The sequence below is a fragment of the Triturus cristatus genome, chromosome 9 (assembly GCF_964204655.1).
Source record: "Triturus cristatus chromosome 9, aTriCri1.1, whole genome shotgun sequence".
Classification (NCBI taxonomy): Eukaryota; Metazoa; Chordata; class Amphibia; order Caudata; family Salamandridae; genus Triturus; species Triturus cristatus.
The window spans coordinates 564,989,813-565,002,713 of record NC_140592.1 but is presented as its reverse complement, the minus strand read 5'-3'; the positions used below and the strand labels follow the sequence as shown (position 1 = coordinate 565,002,713).

Below are 12,901 nucleotides of genomic sequence, written 5' to 3'. Positions count from 1 at the left end.
TTTTCTCTAAACATGCAAAGAATGTGTTTGTTTAAAGCTCTTCAGTTTTGTGAAGTACAGCAACTACTCCATTTCTCCTTAAAACCTGGGCCTAAGTCCACATTCTCATTTGTATTCCACCGAAAGCGCTTTCAGGCGCTCTATACTCATATGCACTTGGGTGCAAGAGATGTAGCCAAAGCTTCACTCCACTCTGCTCCAATCTACCCCACAGCACTCCACTCCAATCTGTCCCAATCGCCCTCACTATATGCACAAAAAATACTCTAACGGATCTGAGAAGAGATCAAACAAAATGAAAAGAGAGGGGGAGTATTGAGAACTCCTCGAAGTGGTTGTGCCTAATACAACCGTGGTCGTGGGGAAACTAAGTGTTTCTTTAAGTTACCCTCACACACCCTAGTGGTGTCATGCTTCATCATCGGGTCACCCAGACCCCTAGAAGTCCGGGTGGGCTCGACCACAGTGTTGGGAGTGCTTTTAATATGTTTACGGCAGAGGGAGTTATCTAGATAAAATACCGCAGACAGATCCCCAGTATCCCTTTATTCTTGGGTCTGTCCGGGTAATTAAAATAAATAAAAGTGGGTCTTGTAGGAGTATTATGGTCCTAGGACCCTAGTGCCGACATGTTTCAGTCCTAAACAGGGGGCCAAAAAATGGTCCAGGACTTTCTTCAGGGCAAAAAAGTAACTCCCCTATGTGAGTGTAATTACTCGTAATGGGGTGTCCCTATCCTATCAGTATGGTGAGGGCAGAGTAGCTGCTCCACGTGATCTGGTTAAGAGTGGATGTATGTAAACTGCCAGGCTCCATCTGAAAAGAAAAATGTCGGGACAGACAACATATAGAAATATAAATCAGCGGTAAAATTGCCGCGTAGTTCATTTCTCCTTAGACGGTATACTGATAACCGCAAGTGAACATGCGTGTATCTGCGTGCGCATGCTTACGTTGGGAGGAGTGTCCTCCAATCGTGCCACTCAAAAAATCACTGTAACATATCGTTGTATATGTGACAGGCATACTGTGCGAGTGGCGAAATGGATCGCATCCTAGCGATAACAGCGTGATGTCTGCCATTGAAAGTAGCGTGCATACGGTGTCTCCAAATATTAGTGATCACAAGAAGTGTATTTGTTCCAGGTGATTCCAGGATCTGTCTACGAGTGTGTAGTGATACTCAAGAAAAACAAGTTAATAAAATAAATGAATGAAATATACAAGCATACACCATACTCATTCATACTGAATTTACATATATACATTACCCAATTCGGGGAGGTTGACTGAATCTCACAGGACCAGATTGCCAGAATGGGCGGTCCTGGGGGAACCGTGAAGTAAGAGTGTGTCACAAGGCAGGCTAAGTGGCACTGCCAGTATTTAAATCCGACAGGGAAGGGCGAAGGAGGTGAGTGCTGTCGCGCCAGAAAAGACTGAGACTTCGCGCTTATCAGTTTACTTACTTAGTTAAGAACGGTCGCCCTGCCTGCTACCTGTTTGGTTCCGGTCCTCGGCTTTCGCAAATGAGTGAAGCCATACTCGCGCATAAGTAACATGGAAAGCGCGCCGGAACAGAGGGTTAATTGGGACCACGCCCCTCGATTACAGGAAGTGACGTAGAGCGTCACGGCGTGTGGCGGTGCTGTGGTCATGGGAGATGTAGTTTGTGTATACTTGACGCAGGATATACCTGACAGGTCCGAGATGGCTAAACCTAGGGAAGATGAAAATTCTATGTGTACTAATTACAATGCTCGTGTGTAGGAACCGAGGTGGATGTGGAGGGATGATTAATAATGATTTAACGAACACCGTAGTCGATATATAAAAAGAAGCTGATTGTGCCACGATGTATAATTTCAATTAATTATAGTATCGGAAAGAGGTCCATTGACACGGGGACAGTCCGCAAAAATAACTGTTCAAATATGTTCTCACAGCCATGGTGGGGTGGCAAGTAGGGGCGAGGATAGTATAATGTTCGTGCAGATTCTAACAGGTGTGACTAATCATATGAACATCGTTTTATTTAGTTGCAAGGGTACAATACTAGTAGTGTTTTGTTGTTACCCTTGTGGTACTCATCAACAATCCGGCGTCTCGGAGAGGGGTTTCCAGAGCTGTAAAGTATCACAAAAGTTATTGGACATTGTGTCTGTAACTCAGTGTTTTGGAGTTAGGTGAAGTGAATAGGGGCAGTTATTTGTTAAGCTGACTCCACGGTATAGAGTCATTAAATCCCTTTTCATGTGTTCTCAGACGGTACACCCAGCGTTGTTCCCTTTCTAGGAGTCTTTTCTGTAGATTTCTTGTGCCATTGATCTTCTCAATGATTGTCCATCGTATGTCTGTGTCTTTATGTTGTTTTTCCACAAAATGTGTTGTTAGTCTAGTGGCTGTTATCATACGCCTGATGGTACTCCTATGTTCGCATATGCGAATTTTTACTTTACGGCTGGTCATGCCTATGTAAGTCAGATCACAGGGACACTTGATAAGATAGATAACTGCTTCTGAATTGCAGTTTGTATGTGATCGTTGTTCCCAAGGAGTGTTTAGGCCGAGTTCCAGAGTTTTACTGGGTCTGGTGAATTCGCAGGCTACACAAGACCCACAAGGATAATGTCCGGTCACTGGTGGTGTGTTCCATAATGTTGTTTGGAGGTCACCCGCAGTATCGCTAGTGTCTGTATGCATCAGAGTGTCTCTCAGACTACGATTCTTTTTGAAAGAGAACATGGGTTTGTCATACGAGAGTTTGTTGGAGGTGAGGATGGGCCACCTTTTATTTATAATCTTCTTTACATCATTAGAGGACGAATTGAATGTGGTGACACAAATCATATTCTGAGGTTGTTGTCTTACTTGGGTTTCCAACAGGGCCTCTCTGGGGGTGTTCCGTGCTCTTTTTTTGGCTTGTTCAATTATTTTGATTGGATAGCTTCTTTCTTTCAGCTTTTCTGTGAGTATTTCTGCCTCTTTTTTGTAATCTCGGAGTTCAGAACAATTCCTGCGTATACGTAGGAATTGTCCTACAGGGAGATTTTCCCTGAGAGATCGTGGATGGGCGCTGTCGAATCTCAACAGACTGTTTCTGTCAGTCGCTTTTGTGTATAGCGAGCTGCTCAGTGTGCCATTCTTTGCAATGATGTTGATGTCCAAAAATGGGATGGTTTCTCGGTCTTTATTGATGGTAAATCGTAAGTGAGGGTTGAGATCGTTAATCCATAGAGTGAAGTTAGAAAGACTCTGAGTATCACCACGCCACACCATAAAGATGTCATCGATATAGCGATACCATTTGTAGATGTTATTGGTGTATGGGTTAGCATTCCAAATGTGTTGGTTCTCAAAATGGCTCATGTATAGGCATGCTATACTAGGAGCGAAGGTACTCCCCATAGAAGTTCCATGGATTTGCCAATATAGCTGGGATTCAAATTTGAAGAAATTTTCCGTTAAAGCAAGTCTCATTAACGTAATCACCCATTCTTTCGGTGCAGTCCATTGCCACTCCTCATTCTCCAGGAGTTGTTCAATGACCCCGATGCTTTCAGTCTGGGGTATACTCGTATACAGCGCTTCTACATCCAGACATACTAGAAAGCAATTCGTTGGGTCATATTCAATGTTAGCCAGAAGATTCAGGAGATGTTTTGTATCCTGTACATACGATGTTATCTGTTTAACCAGAGGGCGCAAGAACCAGTCAGTATATTGGGAGAGTGGTTCCAGGATCGAACCAATTCCTGAGACTATAGGTCTCCCTGGAGGAGGTGACTTCCCCTTGTGGATTTTGGGGATGGTATAGAATAGAGGAATTCTAGGTTCTTCTTGGTTCAGAAACTTGTGTTCTTTCATAGTGATCCAATCCTTCCCAAGTGCATCTGATGTCAGGGTTAATATTGTTGTCTTAAGTTTCTTTGTGGGATCTCGATTGATTTTTTTGTAGAATTTTGTGTCTGCCAGTAGAGTAAGACAAGCTGTCTTGTATGCTGATGAACTTTGAATGACTGTAGCGCCTCCTTTATCAGCGGGTTTGATTGTTATTTCTGTACGATTTTTTAATTTTGTCAAAGCCGTACGTTCCTTGTTGCTCAAGTTATTAAAGGTATTAACTCTGGGTTGTAGTTCTTCTACCTCTTTGGCAACTGCTTCTTCAAAAGCTAGTACTTCTGGAGGCATCATGTTTGAGGGTGGGTAGAAGGTCGATTTTAGTCTCAAATCGGTGTACTCTCCATCGCTGATGACTTCTTCTTTGTCTTGGAAGAAGACTTTAAGTCTGATTTTTCTAAAAAATTCTCCAAGTTCACAGCGTAACTGGAATTTGTCTAGGTGGGTAGTAGGAACAAATCCAAGCCCTCTTTCCAAGACTGACATCTCATCTGTAGTAAGGGTTATGTCTGTTAGATTTACTACTAATCCCTCATTGTGCTTGTCCCCGGTTGTGGTTGGTCCCTGGAGTTGCTCCTTGTGTTTGGTCCTGGCCTGTCCTCCTCCCATTGTACTCTTCTGTTGCCACTCCATTCCAATCTACCCCACTCATGCCAATCTACCCCACTCATGCCAATCTACCCCACTCATGACAATCTACCCCACTCATGACAATCTACCCCACTCATGACAATCTACCCCACTCCATGACAATCTACCCTGATCTACTTCACTCCAATCTAACCCTCTCCACTCCAAGCTACCCCACAACACCCCAAGCTACCCCACAACATTCTACCCCAGTCCACTCCAATCTACTCCACTTCACCCCATCGACCACACTCCACTTGACTCCAATCTATCACAATCTACTCCACTACGACCCAATCTACCCCACTCTACCCCAATCTACTCCACTCTACCTCGATGTGCCCCACTCTACCCCGCTGTGCCCCACTCTACCCCGCTGTGCCCCACTCTACCCTGATGTGCAGCACTCCACCCGATGCACCTCAATCCACACCACCCCAGGCAACCCCACCCCAGGCTACCCCACCACAATCTACCCCACTCCAATACACTCCATTCTAACCACAATCTACCCCACTCTACTCTATCCCAATTTACTCACTCCACCCTTCCACAATCTACCCCACTTCACTCCACCCACTTCACTCAAATCTACTCCACATCACTCCAATCTACCCCACTCTCCTTTACCCAACTCCACCCCTATCTACCCCAATCCCCTCCACTCGACCCCAATCCACCCTACTTTAATCTATCCCACCTCAATCTACCCCAATACAGCCTATGCCACCCCACCTAAATCTATCCCATTCCAATCTACTCAACTCCACTAAAATCTACCCCCTCTAATTCGACCACACCCCAATGTACCACTATCTACGCCACACCAGTCCAATCTACCCCAATCCATCCGACCATCCTAATCTACTGCAATCTACCCCCTCTAATCTACCCCACTCCACCCCAGTCTACCTCAGTCCACCCCAATCGACCCCACACAAATCTACTGCACTCCACACTAATTTACCCCAATCCATCCCACTCCAATCTACCCCACTCAATCCAATGCACCCCAATCTACCCCCTCCACTCAATCAACCCCACTCTAATCCACTCTACCCAATCTATTCGACTTCAGACTACACCAATCTACCCCACTCCAATACACTCCTCCCCAATCTACCCCACTCCACCCCATCCCACTCTACCCCACCCCAATCTACCCCAACCCAATCTACCCCACCCCTCTCCAATCTACCCCAACGCTCACCAATCTACCCCACCCCTCTCCAATCTACCCCCTCTCCAATCTAGCCCAATCTGCCCCCACTCCGTCCCAACCAAATCTACCTCTCTGTACCTGAATACCCACTGACTATAAAGCCACCCCACTCAAATCTACCTCACTCCACTTAAATGTATCCCAAGCCACCACACTCCAATATGCTTCACTCAACACCAATCTACCCCACTTCCAAACAATCTACTCCACTTCCAAACAATCTACCCACTTCCAAACAATCTACCACACTCCCCCACAATCTACCCCACTCCCCCACAATCTACCCCACACCACTAACATTTAGCCTTACTGAACAGCAACCACACTAGTGTACAACATGGCTAAAACGCATTGCTGAAGCAAACAGCTTTCACATAGGCTTTGCCAATGCTTGTTTCATAAAAGCAAGTATTTGACCAGACAATCATTTACTGCTGCAGTTGAACGTATTTTGAGCCTGTGTGCACACCCTTTGTCTACCTTCCCCCCTGAGAAGCCTTGGACTACCTGACCAGGGGTACCACTGAGATGCAAGTGCTAAAGGGATACTTGGCTCAGATGCTCAGGATCCATAGTGGGTTGAGCCCTGGGGCAGCAGGAGTAAAAGGCCTCAACCAGACGGTTCAGCCCATTAGCTTGTGCTTTCCCTGTGGCCCTCTGAACAGGGTTCTGACAAACCCCTAGATACATCCACACTCAAGAATGCCTTTTCAATTACAGATAAGAAAGACCCGAGACCCAGGAGCCAATGAAAGTATCACTGAGCATGTTTGTCATTGAAAACCTTCACAGGTCTTGACTCGCTGAATTACTTTAAGCACTTCGACGCCTCGTCAGGGGTAGTAAGCGCCATATAAATGCAAATACAATACAACAGAAAAAGGAATATGGTCACAAGATTCAGAATACGCATTGCTGCTTATTCGTCAAATCTTTCAATGGGTTGGGTCTCACCACATCCAGATTCATTGTGAGGTTTACAGAACCAAAAATGTTAATCTATCTGCCCATTTGTGTGCAATTTGGGTCTTCAGACTTACAAGCCTGCTTTAATCAATCTAATGGTGATGTGTGTATGCACGTATACAGAATTTCTATTGCACAATCCTAGCCAAAAGGGAGGAGAGCACTGTACATGGTCAAAGACAAACCAAGTCAATGAGTAATAGGAGAGGAAGCTTGGTTGTGGATGGTTAATGCATAGTGATGCAGTGCTCTTTAAAGAGGTGAGTTTTCAACTATTTCCTATATTCAAGCACCTTGGGCCAGGGTCCTTGACAGATACAGATTTTGTTCCAGACCTTTTTTCTTGTTTTACACTCTTACTCTACAGTCTAATGGTTTCCTGACTGCGGGTATGCCAAAAACAACCAGAGATGTTAAGTTTTATTGCACAATAAGCAGGGGTGTTGCTTGGAGCCAATGGAATCCCATCAGGATGGGGGTGATGTGATTATATTTCTTCATGATGGACTCTCACCAAGTTTGTTATGGGATGGGAAAGATCTTGGTTGTTGAAATGAAGATGGGCGAATACAAGCATATAATTAGACATTACCTAATAAGTATGAACTTTTGCCTTTGCTAGATATTATGAAGAAGCATTAAGATGCTGTACATATGAAAGGAAATACAAGACTTCTTAGATAATTAAATATGTTCCATTACTCATGATTATAGAACTTGAGAATTGCATATTTGTATGTGATGTGCCTCTTTTATGTCTAAGGTTATTTTAACTGAAATAACGACTTCTCGGGGCATGGAAATGCTAATTAATCGGGCTAGACAGAAACAACAACTCACATTCTGGGGCTTAAATGGAAAACGTGATGGAACAGTGCCCATAATGATCAACGCAAATGTCATCTAAAGGCTCCAGAAACACAAATGTTTGCTTTTTCTCTGTCCTCTCTATAAAAAACATATCAATCAATATATTTCCACTTTATTCCGACCTTCTTTCTCCTCCCTGTTTCAGCTGATACACAGTAGTCTACAGAGACGTCCTTCATGGATGAGTAGTATATAAAAACACAATTAAAAGCAGTGGCCTTGATCTAATACGACCACAAGTGTGGGAGGAATTATATAGCTTGCATTAGTTATCCTACTACTCATTGAAACATTTACAAGTCTTACTGTAGGATACAGTTGAACAACTGTAAAGGTTGGATACGTTGCATCAAAACAACAAAACCACCCACAAACAGTTAAAAATGTAACATTATATTTGATTAGTATTCCGGTCTTACCTGTTGATATGCAACAATGAGTGATAAAAGGGAGACAGTCTTTCCAGTTCCTGAAGGCATCTCAAGCACTCCATGACCCTAAGAAATGGTGAGGGTGAGGAACAGAAAAGAAAAGCAGCAGATGGGGACAAAATACAGATAGATGGGAAAAAGGGAGAAAAAAAAGTACGAATTAAACAAGAGCATTTAAAAAAATAAGAACAAAGACAAACAACAAGAAAAGGAGAAAGGGCGTAATTGGAGTGAAAAGAGGCAATTGCGGTGGAAAAGACAGAAAAGATAAAAGGAGAAAGTGAAGAAGGTATACCGAAGAAGACAAAAATGAACATGAACGGAAACAAAAAAAAACAACAAAAAATAGGATATTTGGAGGAAAGAAATAGGACCAATACAAAAGCATGAAAGATTAAAATAAAAAAGAAGTGCAAACAGCAGTACAGAGCCACAGACAAAGAAAAAAAATAGAAAGGCAGAAGAGGCAAGAGAAATAATAAGACAATAATTAGTATTTCACATACAGTTTCCTGACAATCTGTAAATAAGCACCTATGTGATATAGTTGGTGTCAGTGATACAAAAAGGTGAAGAGACTAAAGCATTACAGGTATTCAATCGTGTTGCTGGAGGACAGGAATTAGACAAAGACAGACGATTAGATTCACAGATAAAGTTCTGTAGCTTGGAAGACGAGGTCGATTTTAAAAATACCTGCATACGCTCAGTGTCCTCTGAATTGGCATTAAAGGCCACAGCATATGATTACGGCTAAAAGTTTTAAAATAAATGGGCCTCTGACTTAAAATTACATACGCCACCCACATGCACAGGTTTGAAGCTGTGAAGGTAAAATGCTGCCAAGGTAAAACAAGCTGCGTATTGAAATCTCCCAAAAATGAGCTGAAGAAAATTAGATATCCTCTTGTGATACACTCGCATCTGCATTACCCATTCAAGGTACGTATTTTTTACAGAATCAAGACACCTGTTAATATGTCCAGTGTTAAGCTTCACGTTTAGAACACTGTAGGTACTGCCAAATGCCCAGGTACCCACCTCACACATGCTCTTTAAATGTAAAGAGGGGAGCGCGGGGGTGGGGAGCGCGGGGGTGGGGGGCGGGGGTTTGCATCTTGGCAGCGAGATAATATGTCCAAGGAGCTCTTCCACCCTGGCCCGCCAATCTAATAGCTTCACTGGGCTATAAGAGTCATAATGGTCATACATATGAGCGCACAGACACGCCTCAGAATCCAGATGTACCCCGACACAGCCAGAGAGCCGTTTCTAAAGGAGATGCGAGCGAACGAAGCCCCCATCAAATGTGGTGGCCGCAGCCACGTAGAAATTACTGGCTGCGCCAACATCCAGCAGAAAGCATGTAGCCAACGTGCAGCTGAAGAGCTGCAAGGTATACGGCTGACCCAGGGACTGCGGGGGCAGCAGTGAGGGGGTCCCACAACCAGCAGAGACCTGGTGAAGTATGTACTGCCGTCCCCAGAGGCCTTTGAATGCAGCCCTACCTAAGCGGACACAGGAAACTGGGCCCTGGGCGGTATAGTGATGGCAGACCTGCAGCTGTGAGGGGCCTTTGTCCTTTCACTGGAACACTTGGCTGGGGTAGCACATCGTGGATGAGTACGGCAGTTAGAGACTGTGAGCCACCTGTAGGCGCTTGTTGAAACCTGGACCTCCTGTGGATGTATCTCACATGGGACATAAGGGGCTGGTAAACCTCATACGTAACGAACAGATCAAAGGGAGCAGGCCTTCAACAAACTGGTTTTGTCCTTCTCTAAAGGCATACACCAACGCATACGGTGTACAAAGCTTGCAAGGCAGGTGGTGGGCTTCACTACAGGCATTTATAAGCGGGGGCGCCAGTAGGACATGGTGTAGGCAAGTAGTGTAAGGCTCCTCATTGACAACAGCAGAGGTGAAAAATGATGACCCTGGTGACAAATTGTCAGAAGCAAGATCCACAAGGGAGTGCTTGACTGAGCAAAGCTATAAATAATCTATGCCATCGCTCAGAGTTTGGCAATGGGAAGCAGGGGATACACGGACAGGTCTACACTCACAGAAACTCAGCACTACGAGTCGTGCTTAAACCAGTTAAGAAATCAAGTGTCACATACGCAGGATGACAGCCACAAAAAAGATTTAAAAAAAGACTCCACCACATGGAAGACGCTCTCGAGGACAGGGTCTGCAAAACACGACACATCGGCAATGGCCCAGAGTGGCTGCCCCACTGAGGGGCTTGCAGTATTTACAGGAAGGCTCACCTGAGGAAGCCCTACTGACAAGAACCTTTTCAGAGGATTTTCTTTGCGGGTTCGGAGAGGGTCTTTTGGTACTTTGAAAAGAGTTTAAGCAAGAGGTACGACAACTGAATCAGGAGATGAGAGGAATAGGGGAGGAGTATACTCCCCAGAACATATGTGGAATGCCAGAGAAGACGAGACTCAGATCTTGCAACAAGAGGTTCCCATGCTGATGGATCAATCACTAGGACTACAAGTCCGCCCTGGAGACAAAAAGCTCGCCCGAGGAAGCAAAAGATAAACATTAAAGGGGTTCCATGAAACGTGGAGGGTGAGGACATAGAAGACTTCGTTAAATGACTCTTCATACACATTATCCTGAGCCTTGCAGCTGAAGACATTTTCTTAGACCGCAAGCACCAAGTTGGTCAGCGCCCAAGAAGTGGGAATACAGCCTCCGACATTTTAACATGTCTACATTACTACCGCTAAAAGGAGGACATCTTGGCAGCAGCTAGAAATAAAGAACAAATACTATTCAAGGGGCACAAGAAAACAATATACTAGGACCTCTCCGCCATCACACTACAAAAGCATCAAGAGTTCAAATTGGAGGAGGAGCCAAGATGGCGACCGAGACGGCAGCGTAGACTCCCGGCTCCGTGAACCTCCGCATCCCGCACGGATATCCTGCATGAGATCCTCAGCCTGCGCGATGCGATCGTGTTTGTGAATGAGAGTGGCAACCGATCGTGTGACTCCGAGGTTTCTGGCTGCGGTACCGCCGGAGAAAAGTGCATTTTAAATTTGCGGCCCGTGCAGCCCTGGAGCCAGGACCTCGAGTGGACGCCTTGGCCGGGTGGCAGTTCAACAACAGCGGCCTGTGGTGACTGGGTGGAGTCGGTCCACCGGAGCGGTGCCAACCTCGGCCTACATTTCGCCGTGGTCGTTCCTGCCGCTAAGCGAAGCGGACCGAGTGCCTGCCCGAGGGTGCAACTCTCAGATTCCCCGGTGATAGCCCCTGCCCTTGGCGGCGAGCTGTCCGGACGCCGCCCGTAACTCGCCCTGATTCTTGCGGGCAGCTCCCGGATTTTCGCGGGAGCTGGTCCGTGGTGGGGACGACTGTTGCCCGTGACCACGCAACGGATAAATTTTTGCCTGCCCCCGGACCCTGTTTCCAGCGCCGTGGGCCTCGAGGCTCTTGTTCCTGGGTCCCGGCCCCCATACGGGTCGGGCCTACCCGGCTGCCATTTTGTTGCGATGAAGCCTACCATCCTGTCCACTGGGTCACAGCAGGATTGGGAGTGTGTGACTTTTGGGAGTGTGGCGGAGCGATCGCAGAGAGCTATGCTGGGGTACGGCGACCTCCTCGAGGCCCTCGGTGCCCTTCATTCCTCCTTGGTTCATGGCGTCGGGGTCTTGGGGAGTAAGCTCGATGGTGTGGCATCAGCGTTGGGACAGTGGCGGCCTTCCTGTCCTCAGGTACACAGGGACTTCCCACACTGCACACCGGAGGACAAAGTCGCGGCCACCCCTGAGATTAGTGCACAGCTGGACACTCCGGACAGTATGCTACAGTGTGATCGGCTGGCTGTGGGTCTGATCTGTTCCGGAGGTATTGGACCTGAGTGGGAGGTGGTGGCCTCGTTCCGTGCACGGCCTCCGGTGACCCAGGGACAATTCAAGCAACAGTTGTCTACTTTGGCTGCTTCCGCCTTTCTGGACCCTGTGTGCAGTGCAGACTCTGGGGCAGCACTGGGAAGGCCGTCCCTCCATGATGTGGACTGTGTTGGTACTCAGAGACTTCCACCCCACCTGTGTGTGTCGCTTCCCGGTCGTTTTTGGACACTCCTTTACCTTGGAACATCGGACATGGCGCTGGGTCGAGGGGTAGGCATGGGCAGAATTGCAAAGAGTGGTCAAGGATAAGGCTGATCCTTCAGGGGTGGTCATCTAGTAGACGGGCGGGCTCAGGGGTTGCGTGCCCTCATGGTATAGCTATTAGCATAATCGGTGCATAATGCTCCCCATCTTTCTTTGACATGGTCGATTTTGTGCTGTTTACTGTTTGCTTTGGGGAAAACTTACCGTGCGGGAGGGGGAAGCCGGGGGTATGTTTTGAAGGCCCTCCTCCAGTTTATTAATACTTTCTCTACCCCCCCGTCTGGTGGGGTTCTTTTCTTACTCCTTTTTTCCCTGTTTCTTCTATATTTCGGGTCTGGTTCCGGGGCGACAGGCACACTGCTGGGGGGGGGGGGCCGTACTCATCTGCAGAGGTGCAGGGTGGGGGGTTGGGGGAAGGGGTTCTTTAGTCTTTCATCTCCTTTTTCCATGGCCTCCTTTTTCTTCTCCGATTCTTCTTGTTTTCTCTTTTCTGGGATCAGCGTGGTACACCTCCTTTGTTGTGAATCGTCGCCTTTTCATGTGTGCCACAATTTCCGGGGTGTTCCCTGGGCTTTAGGGCAGGGGACTGCAGGCGCAACTGCTCATGATATTCTTCCCCATCCTGAATTTCCTGTGTCTGCGCCATTGATCCAATAGATTGCTGATTATTGCTTATGTCATTATTCTGCCTGCCTCTTATCGCTGTTGGGAAATTGTTCGGCACCTGATCCTTCTGTCTTTTTCCA

At 46.5% G+C, this 12,901-nt stretch overlaps 1 protein-coding gene across 1 annotated transcript in view; it reads right to left on the bottom strand.

Annotated features, from left to right (window-relative positions):
- The window catches only part of ERCC2 (ERCC excision repair 2, TFIIH core complex helicase subunit), a 1,160,844-nt gene that overhangs the window by 1,024,730 nt on the left and 123,213 nt on the right, over positions 1-12,901 (bottom strand). Inside the window, exon 4 of the mRNA XM_085625578.1 lies at positions 8,008-8,085. Within this exon, the coding sequence (XP_085481704.1) occupies positions 8,008-8,085 (78 nt within the window). The remainder of the gene's footprint in view (positions 1-8,007; positions 8,086-12,901) is intronic.